The following is a 14946-nucleotide window of genomic DNA, read 5'->3' as shown; positions in this document are numbered from 1 at the left end:
ATGAATAACCCATAAGTGGTAGATTTTTTTAAGTGCATGTGATCTTGTATCATGTTAACGTAAGGCTTAATATATATCATGTCAACTTCGTAGGGTTTGTATATGTATCATGTTAACCTCCTCAGAGGGTTTCGGTAGTATAATTGAGGTTCTTTCTCGATTCACAATCGGGAATCCCGGGATTCGAATGAGGCGTGGACACCTGTCATTCAGTGCCTCAACACACACCAGCAACGTGGACACCTGTCATTCAGTGCCTCAACACACACCAGCAACGTGGACACCTGTCATTCAGTGCCTCAACACACACCAGCAGTGTGGACACCTGTCATTCAGTACCTCAACACACACCAGCAGTGTGGACACCTGTCATTCAGTGCCTCAACACACACCAGCAACGTGGACACCTGTCATTCAGTGCCTCAACACACACCAGCAACGTGGACACCTGTCATTCAGTGCCTCAACACACACCAGCAACGTGGACACCTGTCATTCAGTACCTCAACACACACCAGCAGCATGGACACCTGTCATTCAGTGCCTCAACACACACCAGCAACGTGGACACCTGTCATTCAGTGCCTCAACACACACCAGCAGTGTGGACACCTGTCATTCAGTACCTCAACACACACCAGCAGTGTGGACACCTGTCATTCAGTACCTCAACACACACCAGCAACGTGGACACCTGTCATTCAGTACCTCAACACACACCAGCAACGTGGACACCTGTCATTCAGTACCTCAACACACACCAGCAACGTGGACACCTGTCATTCAGTACCTCAACACACACCAGCAACGTGGACACCTGTCATTCAGTACCTCAACACACACCAGCAGCATGGACACCTGTCATTCAGTACCTAAGCACTGAATTCAGAAGCTCCTCTGAAGCCTGAAATGTGGATTTGATTATCTATATTGTGTTAAGAAAATTCTTTCCAGATGATATCAGCATTTACTTAACGTCAATCATTTTGATTCGATGTTAGTCAAGCATGTTTTGACCTCTATGAAAGAGAACGGGAGGAATAAAGGGACACAATGGGATAGAGGAAGGGAGGGAGGGAGGATAGATGGATGGGCGAGAAGGAGGAAGAGAGATAAACAAAGACCCGGGCAAAGCCTGGTAACCCATCTAATCAGTAAATTAGAATGAAATGAGTGGGTACAATTTCCAAAAGTTACGTTAGTTCAGCGTTGATAACGTTTCTCGTGGATGTTATGGTCACTGGGAATTAGCTTGCATCATTGGATGCATCTTTGAATGCTCTAACTGGCGTATGTTTATCTCCCCGCGTCTGTAACCACAGCTGCACTCACAGAACCCTGCAAGGACTATGAGATACGGGTATTATGCCACTGTGAATGTCAGGATGATCTGGGCATGGAGGATAACAGAATAACAGATGCCCAAGTTACTGCCTCGTCCTTTATGGGACCTGAAGACAAGCCTTCTGCAGCCCGCCTCAACGCTGACGGGGCCTGGACCGCAGATGTTGACGAGAACTCCAGTAATGAGGCAAAACGGACGCAATGGCTGCAGGTACTCTCTCCAGTCTCTTGTGTGTGTGCGTGTCCATGTGTGTGTGTGTGTCCATGTGTGTGTGTGTGTGTCCATGTGTGTGTGTGTGTCCATGTGTGTGTGTGTGCGTGTCCATGTGTGTGTGTGTGTGTGTCCATGTGTGTATGTGTGTGTGTCCATGTGTGTGTGTGTGCGTGTCCATGTGTGTGTGTGTGCGTGTGTGTCCATGTGTGTGTGTGTGTCCATGTGTGTGTAATTACCTAAGTAATTACCTAAGTGTAGTTACAGGATGAGAGCTACGCTCGTGGTGTCCCGTCTTCCCAGCACTCTTTGTCATATAACGCTTTGAAACTACTGACGGTCTTGGCCTCCACCACCTTCTCACTTAACTTGTTCCAACCGTCTACCACTCTATTTGCGAAGGTGAATTTTCTTATATTTCTTCGGCATCTGTGTTTAGCTAGTTTAAATCTATGACCTCTTGTTCTTGAAATTCCAGGTCTCAGGAAGTCTTCCCTGTCGATTTTATCAATTCCTGTAACTATTTTGTATGTAGTGATCATATCACCTCTTTTTCTTCTGTCTTCTAGTTTTGGCATATTTAATGCTTCTAACCTCTCCTCGTAGCTCTTGCCCTTCAGTTCTGGGAGCCACTTAGTAGCATGTCTTTGCACCTTTTCCAGTTTGTTGATGTGCTTCTTAAGATATGGGCACCACACAACAGCTGCATATTCTAGCTTTGGCCTAACAAAAGTCATGAACAATTTCTTTAGTATATCGCCATCCATGTATTTAAATGCAATTCTGAAGTTAGAAAGCATAGCATAGGCTCCTTGCACAATATTCTTTATGTGGTCCTCAGGTGATAGTTTTCTATCTAGAACCACTCCTAGATCTCTTTCTTTATCAGAATTCTTTAAAGATTTCTCACATAATATATAGGTTGTGTGGGGTCTATGTTCTCCTATTCCACATTCCATAACATGACATTTATTAACATTAAATTCCATTTGCCAAGTGGTGCTCCATATACTTATTTTGTCCAGGTCTTCTTGAAGGGCATGACAGTCATCTAAATTTCTTATCCTTCCTATTATCTTAGCATCATCAGCAAACATGTTCATATAATTCTGTATACCAACTGGTAGATCATTTATGTACACAATAAACATCACTGGTGCAAGAACTGAACCCTGTGGTACTCCACTTGTGACATTTCTCCATTCTGATACATTGCCTCTGATTACTGCCCTCATTTTTCTATTAGTCAGAAAATTTTTCATCCATGATAGAAGCTTACCTGTCACCCCTCCAATATTTTCCAGTTTCCAGAACAACCTCTTATGTGGAACTCTGTCGAAAGCCTTTTTTAGGTCCAGATAGATGCAGTCAACCCAACCATCTCTTTCCTGTAAGATCTCTGTGGCTCGATCATAGAAACTGAGTAAATTCGATACACAGGATCTTCCAGATCGAAAACCATACTGTCTGTCTGATATTATATCATTTCTCTCTAGGTGTTCTACCCATTTAGTTTTGATTAGTTTTTCCAATACTTTCACTATTACACTTGTCAATGATACAGGTCTATAATTGAGGGGGTCTTCCCTGCTGCCACTTTTGTAGATTGGAACTATGTTAGCCTGTTTCCACCCGTCTGCTACGATTCCTGTACACAGGGATGCCTGAAAGATCAGGTGAAGTGGAATGCTGAGCTCAGATGCACATTCTCTCAGAACCCATGGTGAAACGCCATCTGGGCCAGCTGCTTTGTTCTTACCGAGCTCCTTGAGCATTTTTTCCACTTCGTCTCTAGACACCTCTATGTGTTCTATGTTGTTCTCTGGAATTCTTATTGTATCTGGTTCCCTAAAGATTTCATTTTGTACAAACACACTTTGGAACTTTTCGTTTAGTGTTTCACACATTTCCTTTTCATCTTCCGTGAATCTATTTCCCATTTTCAACCTCTGAATATTATCCTTTACCTGCAATTTGTTGTTTATGAATTTATAGAATAGACCTGGTTCTGTTTTACATTTGTCCGCAATCCCTTTTTCAAAATTTCTTTCTGCCTCTCTCCTCACTGCCGTGTAGTTGTTTCTCGCATCTTTGTATCGCTGGTATGTTTGGGGGTTCGGCCTCTTCCTGTATTGATTCCATTTTTGTGTCTTTCGGTCTCTAGCCCTCTCGCAATTTCTATTGAACCAATCCTGTTTCCTAGTTCTGCATCTCTGTTTTGGTATAAATTTTTTTGTGCCTTTATCATATATTTCACAAAACTTGCCATACATTTCATTCACTTCCTTGCCTAGCATCAAGTCTGTCCAATTATACTCACTAAAAAAATTTCTAAGGTCACCATAATGTCCTCTCCTGAAGTCTGGTTTTTCAACTGCTTCAACCTCCTTATTTTCTTCCAGCTTATAATGCATTGCATACTTTATTCCCAAAAAGACATGGTCACTTTTACCCAAGGGAGGAAGGTACTGAATGTCAAATATCTCTTCCTCCTTCCTGGTAAATATCAAATCTAGCATGGAGGAAACGTCCCCTTCCCTCATCCTCGTAGCTTGTTTAACATGTTGATACAAGAATGTTTCCAGGATGAGGTCTACAAATTTACAGGTCCAAAAATCTTCTGTTTTAGCTTCATATGCTTCCCAGTCTATGGATTTCAAGTTGAAGTCACCGACTATCAACAGTCGTGATCTATCGTTATCCGCTCTCGCTATAATCTCTCTCATTATTGTTATAAGACCTTCACGTTTACTATCTAGCTCCTCCTTTGACCATGTGCTGCTTGGCGGTGGACTATATGCATTTATCATCATTAGTTTATCATCCTCATAGCAGATCTCTAGTGCTATTATGTCAACTTCTTGTGGATTGGCAGTCATTATTTCCTTCACCTTTAGGTGTTCTTTTACCAGCACAGCAACGCCACCGCCTTTCCTAATTTTTCTGTCCCGTCTCCATATTGAGTAGCCCCTTGGGAATATGACCTCGTTTAAAATTACATCTTCAAGTTTTGTCTCCGTGAGTGCAACAATGTCTGGTGTCTGCAGCTGTATTACATCACTTAACTCCAGTATCTTCGATCTCACTCCATCTATGTTGGTGTATGCAATCTTCAGGAACTTGTTCCCCCTCTCCTTATTCTTCACTCCCCCTCTCTCTATTGATTTTGTTGGTTTGCCTTTATGTACCACTTTACTGGTTTGCCTACCCCTATCACTTTGTAGAAAAAAGAATTTATTTCTTCTTCATTCCTGCTCTCATTTAAATGTTTTGCCTCGGCGAGGTTCAGTTTCAGCTTCTCTCTATCTTCTTTTGAAAGATCTCGTCTTAACGACCACCCTTTCCCATCCTCATCCCTTTGCAATTTCCTAGCATTCCTTAGTACTTCTTCCATCTGTTTGGCACCGTTTAGGGTGATCCTCAAAGGTCGATCTTTCCCTTTTACGTACCTGCCTATTCTCCTGTAGTCGCACACATTCTCTCTGTTTGTAAGACCTTCCACGAGGCCAACAATTTTATCTACTACTTTAGCTTCTTCTACAGCTCTTTCTGACCTAGATGTTATCGCCTTTTCTTTGCAGCCAAAAATGATCAGGGACTTACTCCGATCAACTGTGTTTTGCACCAACTTCGGGTTAGATGCCAATTCTTTCCTCACTTCTAGCCTAATGTTTGTTTTATCTTGGTTGCTGCAGTGTTTGACTTCCTTTACTGCTTCTTCTATTTTTTCCTTCTCCTTGGCCACTTGTGCATAAGTGAGTTGCATATCTTTCTTGCACTGTTCTATTCCCTGTGTAACTTCCTCCATCTGTGCTGACAAAAGCTGTTTCTCCTGTTGAATTTCCTTGCCTAACCTATTGTAGTCATTTATGTTTAAATTTACTTTAACTTCTTCCAAAGCTATTTTTAAGAGTTTATTTTCTTCTTCCATGGCTTTGCAATTTGTTTCCAATTGATTCTTATCCTTGCGCAAGTCTTTCACTAAACCCTCAAGACATAAAACTTTGCTATTCAAATAGTCATTACTTTCTTTCAATTTACTAATTATTTCTACATGAGAGTTCACTATAGTATCTAAATTTACCAACTTGTTATGTAGACTACTAATATCAATGCTTTCTTCATTGAATCCCTCAAAATCAAGCTCTGTTTTGTTTTTCCCCTTGCCAGTGGCCATCTTGAATGTTCTTCTCTGCACTGTAAACACTAGGGCAACTTTTTCTCATCCGATTTTTCACTTCCCTTAGCACTTTCCTGTTATCTCACCTATTTTTCAAGAGCACTATACCTTTATGTTCTCTGGGACACCACTCACTACCATCAACCTGTACTACAATACTTAGGATTGTTGAAATATGCTGGAGCTCCTCTGCTGCAAGTGTTGACCCTAGGGGTGTCACCTTTCACCACCTTTTTTTTAGTGTGTGTCCATGTGTGTGTGTGTGCGTATCCATGTGTGTGTGTGCCCATGTGTGTGTGTGTGCGTGTCCATGTGTGTGTGTGTGTGTGTCTATGTGTGTGTGTGCGTGTCCATGTGTGTGTGTGTGTGTGTGTGTCCATGTGTGTGTGTGCGTGTCCATGTGTGTGTGTGCGTGTCCATGTGTGTGTGTGTGTGTGTGTGTGTGTGTGTGTGTCCATGTGTGTGTGTGCGTGTCCATGTGTGTGTGTGTGCAGTTGTAAATATATTCTGTGTAAATTTCTTGTGTGTTGTGTGTTTTATATGTACATTTGTAAACTTTTGTTTGTTATTAGTGTTTGTATACTGATATAAACATATTGCTGCTAATGCTTTTGACCTGCTTACATAGTTTACCGCAGTAACGTAAACCAAGAGTAAACCAAACCCTGGTTTCCTCGACACCACCTGAATGGCCGTCACCTAGATACACTGCACGAATGACAAGCTTTTCCTACTGTTCCTCACCACCTTGTGTAATGTGAATTGACAGGTGGACCTGGAGACGGTGAAGGAGGTGAGGGGTGTGGTGACTCAGGGACACCCACGCCATGACTGGTTTGTGGAGACCTTCATTGTCTGGTTCTTGGAGACCGGAGACAATTGGCAATATGTTACGGATGAAGAAGATCCTACAACGCCCAAGGTTAGTTCACATAAAAGTATTTGTGTACGTCTGATACCATACTACTTGTGAAGGAGGAAATGTATATGTTTACCTCTCAGAATGTTTGGTAATATGTTTATTGTTTGTGATGTGTGTCTATGTATATATTAACACGATGTACTGAACGGGGTGAGAATAGCTTGAGCTACCTCATCCCTTTGTGTGTATTTTACCTCAATAAACTTATTTCAATTTCAATTTCAATTTCCCAAGGTTAGTTCAGGCCAAAAATTTGAATTGTTTAAAATTCAAGAATTTAATCATTAAAATATCGTAAAGACTATGGAAGTAATTCTAGTGAAAAGTAGCTGTAATGTGAAAGACAATATATTTTTTATGTAAGGAAAATAGGTAACACGTCATTCTGAAGTCAACAATTATTATAAAGGGAAATTTCAAAATTTAGGAGCTTTATTGAAGATGCTTTACATCACAGACAAAATAACTTCAAATTCTACTCATAACTTGATGCACCATTTCATCAAAACACTGATTAATAATGAGTGAAAAATATAAGTTATCCTCTAATATTAATATCTTTAAACATTGTCATATTGACAGGTATTCACAGGGAATAGTGACAGTTCAACAGCGGTGTACAACATGTTCCCAGAGCTTGTGTTTGCTCGCTCGGTCACAATCATCCCCACCACCTTCCATACTCGCATCTCCCTCAGGCTGGAGCTCAAGGGCTGTAACGTTACAGGTAAGGTCGGCGAGTAGTTTCGTAGCTCTTCAGTAGGGGCGAGTGGGTCTTATTCAGATGGAGTTGTATATTTATTATTTGTGTAGGTTTTATTAATCGATTAAACGGTTTATATTATGCGAATTATATTAAAATATAATAAAATTTTAGACTGTATAAGAGAGGGGGTTATGTGATCAAGGCAACTACTAAAATATATATAGGAACATTATTTTTATTAGCATTGAGAGGTAGAATAATTTATATTATATATATATATATATATATATATATATATATATATATATATATATATATATGTCGTACCTAGTAGCCAGAACGCACTTCTCGGCCTACTATGCAAGTCCCGATTTGCCTAATAGGCAGAATGATTCTTTATTTTCAATAATTTTGTTCCAAATAGTTTATTTGAATTATTATTATTATTATATATTAAGACCATAATTTATTGACTTAGTTTAAGTTAGGTTAAGATAGGTTAGGATAAGGTTAGGTAGGGTTGGTTAGGTTCAGTCATATATCTACGTTAGTTTTAACTCAAATTTAAACCAATTAACTTATACATAATGAAATGGACAGATTTATCATTTCATAAGAATTTTTTAGAAAATTGTATAAATTCAGGAAAACTTGGCTTATTAGGCAAATCGGGCCTTGCATAATAGGCCAAGTACGACGTTCTGATTACTAGGTACAACATTTCATATTATATATATATATATATATATATATATATATATATATATATATATATATATATATATATATATATATATATATATATATATATATATATATATACACACACACACACACACACACACACACACACACACACACACACACACACACACACACACACACACACACACACACACACACACACACTTACTTTTCAAACAAAAGAAACTAGTAAATTTCACTTACAAAAAGGCATAAATATGTTAAGTACATATAAGTCATAATTACAACAAAATTTTAAAACAAAGATGTGTCAGCTGCCATAGTTATTCTTATCATAACCAGGTATAACTAGACCTAACTACAAACCTACTAACATTACTGTAACCAAGCCTAACTAGACCTAATCACGTCCAACTACGCTTAACCGAGACTAGCTAGACTTAACCAAGCCTAAGTAAGCCTAACCAAACCTAATTAGATCTTACCAACCTTACTATATCTAACCAAGCATAACTAAACCTAACCAAGTTTAACTAGACTTGGGTATTTATATCTAAACATAAAAAAGTCTAACTAGACCTAACCAAACCTAACAGAACGTATCAAAGCATGACTAAACCTAACCTAACCCGTCCTGTCATATCCTGATCATCCCATAATGTGGTAAATTATCTCTGAATTAAAAAAAAATTCTTTGTCAACGGTATTGATGTAGCTGCCATGGCTTGGGTGTACAGTATGAGGTAGCCTATAGCTGCCATGGCTTGGGTGTACAGTATGAGGTAGCCTATAGCTGCCATGGGTACACTCTAACCTCACACAGTGCGGTATTAATCAGTGTATCAGCTCATGAAAGTTAACGTGGAACTTATATTTAATGTATGTATATTTAATGTATCTATATTTAATGCAGTAATCACGCTCAGAGGTACTGATGTTTTTACTATAGCTCATGTATTTTTCTCTGTCAGTAACAACAACACGAGTCCCAGGTAATAGTCATGAGTAACGTACATTGGTGAATGAGTGAGTGAGTGAGTGAGTGCGGGAGAGCGTGTGGGAGTGCCTGTGCACATGCCCGAATGGGTGTGAGTATTCTTTCAATAATTGTCTGGCATTCCTTCAATTAAAAAAAAGCTATAATTTCAATCTAAATTAGTTTGTATACACTCTCACAACGTGCATTTTGTGGTCAATAATAATCAGACTTAATCGCTTTAATGATAATAGTAAACGAATTCCACTTTTCCAAAGAGTACATTCTTAAGGTGGTAATGTATTCATAGGTGTTACTGTGTTTGGTGAAGTCAGGTACAAGCCTGCCAACTCCACCTCTGGTGATCTATTAGATGAAGTGTGGCTACAACCTCACCTTCTCGGTCGCTTTTTGTCCAGGAATTTAAAGGCTTTTCTGGTGGAAGCCCCCTACGGCTCCCGGAGTTATCCGGGCTGATAAGGATCTTGAGGTTATCTTGAGATGATTTCGGGGCTTTTTAGTGTCCCCGGTCCTCGACCAGGCCTCCACCCCCAGGAAGCAGCCCGTGACAGCTGACTAACTCCCAGGTACCTATTTACTGCTAGGGGACACTAAAGCCCCGAAATCATCTCAAGATAACCTCAAGAAGATGACGTCACATGAGCCGTGCCGCATGTCTGTGCAGCTCCCCCCTCCTCAGGAGGGAGAAGGGGGATCCCCAGACCCCCCACGCAGGCGATCCACACTCCAGTTCTTCACCTGATGGGATACGGCATGTGGCTCCAGCTCCAGACTCTTGTCTTGTGCTTTCCTCTGGTTCAGTACTGTTCTCAGGGTGGCGTGTGTGCTGGAAGTAATATTCAAAGGTACTCGGGCTGCATGTGCTTAAAGGTTTCTTGTAGAAACGCTGTATATGCTTGTGAATGTATCTGTATCCATGTACTGTATTCTGTACGGTGTATAATGAGAGTTTGGAAGTGTTGGTTAATAATTAGCGGTGTTGTGCAGGTGAGGTCACACCACCATTCACGACGACACCACCACCATTCACGACGACCCCACCACCATTCACGACGACCCCACCACCATTCACGACGACCCCACCACCATTCACGACGACCCCACCACCCTCCACATGCTCTCCCTGCCCGGGCCTCCTGCCGGAGTGCTACGACACCTGTCTTGAGTGTCTGCCCGGAGAGAGATTTGATGGTCAGACCTGTGTCCCTGATTACTTATGTTCATGTTACGTGAATTGCACAAGGTGAGTCGAAAGCATCCCTGTTTTTCCTCTTATGTAGAATGTTTAAACCGTGTCATATATAATGAGTATTTAGTTGATCATATTTATTGCAAATTGGCTGATGTAGTGTAATTTTTTTTAGATACCCTTCGTCAGTGTTTATTACGGATGAGTGTGAAGAGTGCGAGTGCAATCACACGGGAACTGTGTGCATCAAGAAACAGTGTCAGGCGTGTGAAGGGGTAAGTCTCCAAGCTTGTCCTTTTCTCTTGTCTAACACTTAATATTGTTAACACACTCAGGTGCACAACAGTGTAAGTACTGCAACTCTATTCTATAAGAGGCATTACAGAGTATATATATATCAAAAGCTGCCTACAAACTCATCTATTATTCCCATCTCACAAAATGATAGTCATACATGGAATGAGGGTAAGGCAGGATATGAGAGTCGGGGTCTACTGGCCTACACCAGCAACCTTAGGGTAGTAGCAGATTATCTTCCAGTATCCCCAATATATATATATATATATATATATATATATATATATATATATATATATATATATATATATATATATATATATATATATATATATATATATATATATGTCGTACCTTGTAGCCAGAACGCACTTCTCGGCCTACTATGCAAGGCCCGATTTGCCTAATAAGCCAAGTTTTCCTGAATTAATATATTTTCTCCAATTTTTTTCTTATGAAATGATAAAGCTACCCATTTCATTATGTATGAGGTCAATTTTTTTTTATTGGAGTTAAAATTAACGTAGATATATGACCGAACCTAACCAACCCTACCTAACCTATCTTTATAGGTTAGGTTAGGTAGCCGAAAAAGTTAGGTTAGGTAGTCGAAAAACCAATAATTCATGAAAACTTGGCTTATTAGGCAAATCGGGCCTTGCATAGTAGGCCGAGAAGTGCGTTCTGGCTACTAGGTACGACATATATATATATATTATATATATATATGTCGTACCTAGTAGCCAGAACGCACTTCTCAGCCTACTATGCAAGGCCCGATTTGCCTAATAAGCCAAGTTTTCATGAATTAATTGTTTTTTGACTACCTAACCTACCTAACCTAACCTAACCTAACTTTTTCGGCTACCTAACCAAACCTAACCTATAAAGATAGGTTAGGTTAGGTTAGGTAGGGTTGGTTAGGTTCGGTCATATATCTACGTTAATTTTAACTCCAATAAAAAAAAATTGACCTCATACATAATGAAATGGGTAGCTTTATCATTTCATAAGAAAAAAATTAGAAAAAATATATTAATTCAGGAAAACTTGGCTTATTAGGCAAATCGGGCCTTGCATTGTAGGCTGAAAAGTGAGTTCTGGCTACTAGGTACGACACATATATATATATATATATATATATATATATATATATATATATATATATATATATATATATATATATATATATATATATATATATATATATATAATAAAAAATTGTGAGGGTACCACCTCTGGTGCCAATGTGGGGACCCATAGCCTCGGAGAAGAAAATAAAAAGTATTCAGAGGAGACCTTGTGGTCTCTCACTGAACACTAATATTATCTTCTCCTACCACCCCCATTTTTTTGTATGTACACATATATATTTACTTTATTAAATATATATTATATATATATATATATATATATATATATATATATATATATATATATATATATATATATATAATATAATATAATATAATATACATGCGTCTTACTCTTGATAATTACTGAGACCACTTAATAATTATTAATTTCTTCAACTGGCTGGTGATTAATTTACTGATCTTTATTATTGTACTTGAAAAAAAATCACTGAATATGATCAAAAAGAATCAATGGAGCTGCAGATGATATGCTCAGAATTAATTACAGGAAAATTGAACTAAAATGCCAAATAAAACTTTTAATGCCAAATGTATTAATAAAGTCAATAATATCCTACTCTTAGTATCACTAACAAAGTTAGAGGCAATTCGGGGTGATCTACCAACATGTACAACTCGGAAACCTTTATCTTCTGCCATGACCCAGTCAGGATGGGTTATCAGTGTCCGCTGTAATGAAAAAGAGCTGGGACATACTCTCCAACACTATCTGTGATTGCCCTGTTATTAGTGACTTCAGATCTAATGGTATGAGGTACTTTGAGCTCTGTAATAACTTCATACACTCAGGAATCTTGGAAGATATTCTTGTGCTGTATCCAGATTTTGCTAGTGGAGGCTAATAGATCTTCCTAGTATTTTAGGTTCTCTCCTGATTTTTTTAGTCAGAGTAGGTTTGTTTTTCTATTTATGCTGGTATTTTCTCCCCTGATTCCGTGTATCCATGTCAGGTTAGGTCATGTAACTTAACCTTGGGACAGGATACATGGTCATGTAATCTAACTTTGGGACAGGATACATGGTCATGTAATCTAACTTTGGGACAGGATACATGGTCATGTAATCTAACGTTGGGACAGGATACATGGTCATGTAACTTAACCTTGGGACAGGATACATGGTCATGTAATCTAACTTTGGGACAGGATACATGGTCTTTAACCTAACCCAAGCTTGGAAATTATTATTGATTAAAATCGTGTAGTCGTTTTAAATATCACATGTTGTTATAATTGCTTCTCTTCACTCAGAGATATATACATTTACTATGCTTACGTTTTGTGTATAATGTATAACCGTCGCAAAATATTTCAGGGTGAACAAAGTATATTAACGTCCGAGTGTGAATGTTACTGTGAGCCGTGTCCTCCGGGAAGCACACACTGCCCCTCCAGCAACTACTGCTTGAATGATACGTTGTGGTGCGACGGTGTCGAAGATGATGACTGCCTCGATGATGAGGTCGACTGTCCCACCACCACCACCCCCACCACCACCACCCGCACCACCACCACCACCCCCACCCCCACCACCTTCCTCACCACCTTCCTCACCCCCACCACCAGCACCCCCACCATCCCCTCCACCTTCCTCACCCCCACCACTAGCACCCCCACCACCACCCCCACCACCCCCACCACCACCACCCCCACCACCACCCGCACCACCCCCACCACCACCCCCACCATCCGCACCACCACCACCCGCACCACCACCACCACCACCACCACCCCCACCACCACCACCCCCACCATCCGCACCACCACCACCCGCACCACCACCACCCCCACCACCACCACCACCCCCACCACCACCACCACCATCCGCACCACCACCACCCGCACCACCACCACCCTCACCACAACCCCCACAACCACCCCCACAACCACCACCACTACCCAAGGTATGCTCTTTGGTTCCTTCATCAGCTTTAAGAAGGTGTTGTGAGTAGAGTTGGAGAGGTGTTATGGTTGTAGTGTTGTAGTGGCTTGTATGGTTGGGAGGGACATGGTTGGGAGGGACATGGTTGGGACATGGTTGGGACATGGTTGGGAGGGACATGGTTGGGAGGGACATGGTTGGGAGGGACATGGTTGGGAGGACATGGTTGGGAGGGACATGGTTGGGAGGGACATGGTTGGGAGGGACATGGTTGGGAGGGACATGGTTGGTAGGGACATGGTTGGGAGAGACATGGTTGGGAGGGACATGGTTGGCAGCAAGATCGGGCAGTTTGTAAGCTATGTTGCACAGTGGCAGTAGAACCTTAAGGGGGAAGGGAGATATTTTTTGTTAAATTACATTAACAGTTTAATCCAGAATTAATATTTTGCTTATAAATTTTGTATCTGTTAATGTGTTATATCATTCTGATGAAAAGTTAACACTTTTTGTACAGAAAAGTTGTGTTCAGCTCAAATATTGAATTATGCTCTGAATGCTTTATAGTTAATTTCTCAGTTACTTTTTATCCCAAACTTTTGAACTCTTAATCTTATATCATCCCTCAAGAACCTTGCCCAACACTAACTTGTCCTGACGGCTGGACCGAGAAGGAACCCTCTGATGTAGGAGAGTGTACATTTTGCCAGCCCCCAGAGAACTGCACTCCTCCCCCAGTCTGTCCACCAGGGCAAATTCTTCAGAGTTCAAATAAGGTTTGTTAAGCCATCCTTCCTCCTTTGAAAGATATATATAAGTAATGAATCTATAACATAAATTATTATATGATCATAAAACATTGATATAGATGTTGTTCAACAGACAAGGTGCCCAATATACGAGTGCACTGTGGTTCCATGTCCAGAAAAGGCATGTCCCCCTGAATGGGAACTCGAAGAGGAGAGTTACCCTGACGATGAGCACCACATCGACTCACGCGTCGACTGTGACTACTGGTGCATCCCGTCTCACTGCCAGTCACCGCCGACATGTCCTCCAGGATACATTATAAAGACACAGGGCAATTCTTCACAGTCGTGTTCTAAGGTAACACGTCTTGTAATTTGTTAAATAGAGTTTTACATTTAATAAATTTTGATGTTATTTAGCTGATATTTAGCAGTCTCCATGGTGTAGTGGTAAGACACTCGCCTGGCGTTCCGCGAGCGCTGTCATGGGTTCGTATCCTGGCCGGGGAGGATTTACTGGGCGCAATTCCTTAACTGTAGCCTCTGTTTAACGCAACAGTAAAATGTGTACTTGGATGAAAAAACGATTCTTCGCGGCGGGGATCGTA

General features: G+C 40.5%; 1 protein-coding gene across 4 annotated transcripts in view; it reads left to right on the top strand.

Annotated features, from left to right (window-relative positions):
• Nucleotides 1–14946, top strand: part of LOC123745671 (mucin-2) — a 142688-nt gene that overhangs the window by 105831 nt on the left and 21911 nt on the right. For all 4 annotated transcript variants that reach the window (XM_069312226.1, XM_069312228.1, XM_069312227.1 and 1 more), the window contains 8 exons: nucleotides 1323–1555; nucleotides 6505–6657; nucleotides 7240–7384; nucleotides 10053–10308; nucleotides 10430–10529; nucleotides 13023–13611; nucleotides 14220–14365; nucleotides 14472–14696. In XM_069312226.1, coding sequence (XP_069168327.1) covers nucleotides 1323–1555; nucleotides 6505–6657; nucleotides 7240–7384; nucleotides 10053–10308; nucleotides 10430–10529; nucleotides 13023–13611; nucleotides 14220–14365; nucleotides 14472–14696 — 1847 coding nt within the window. The remainder of the gene's footprint in view (nucleotides 1–1322; nucleotides 1556–6504; nucleotides 6658–7239; nucleotides 7385–10052; nucleotides 10309–10429; nucleotides 10530–13022; nucleotides 13612–14219; nucleotides 14366–14471; nucleotides 14697–14946) is intronic.

This window comes from Procambarus clarkii, chromosome 71 (assembly GCF_040958095.1).
Source record: "Procambarus clarkii isolate CNS0578487 chromosome 71, FALCON_Pclarkii_2.0, whole genome shotgun sequence".
In the NCBI taxonomy this organism is placed as follows: Eukaryota; Metazoa; Arthropoda; class Malacostraca; order Decapoda; family Cambaridae; genus Procambarus; species Procambarus clarkii.
This window is presented reverse-complemented; position numbering and strand designations above follow the sequence as displayed.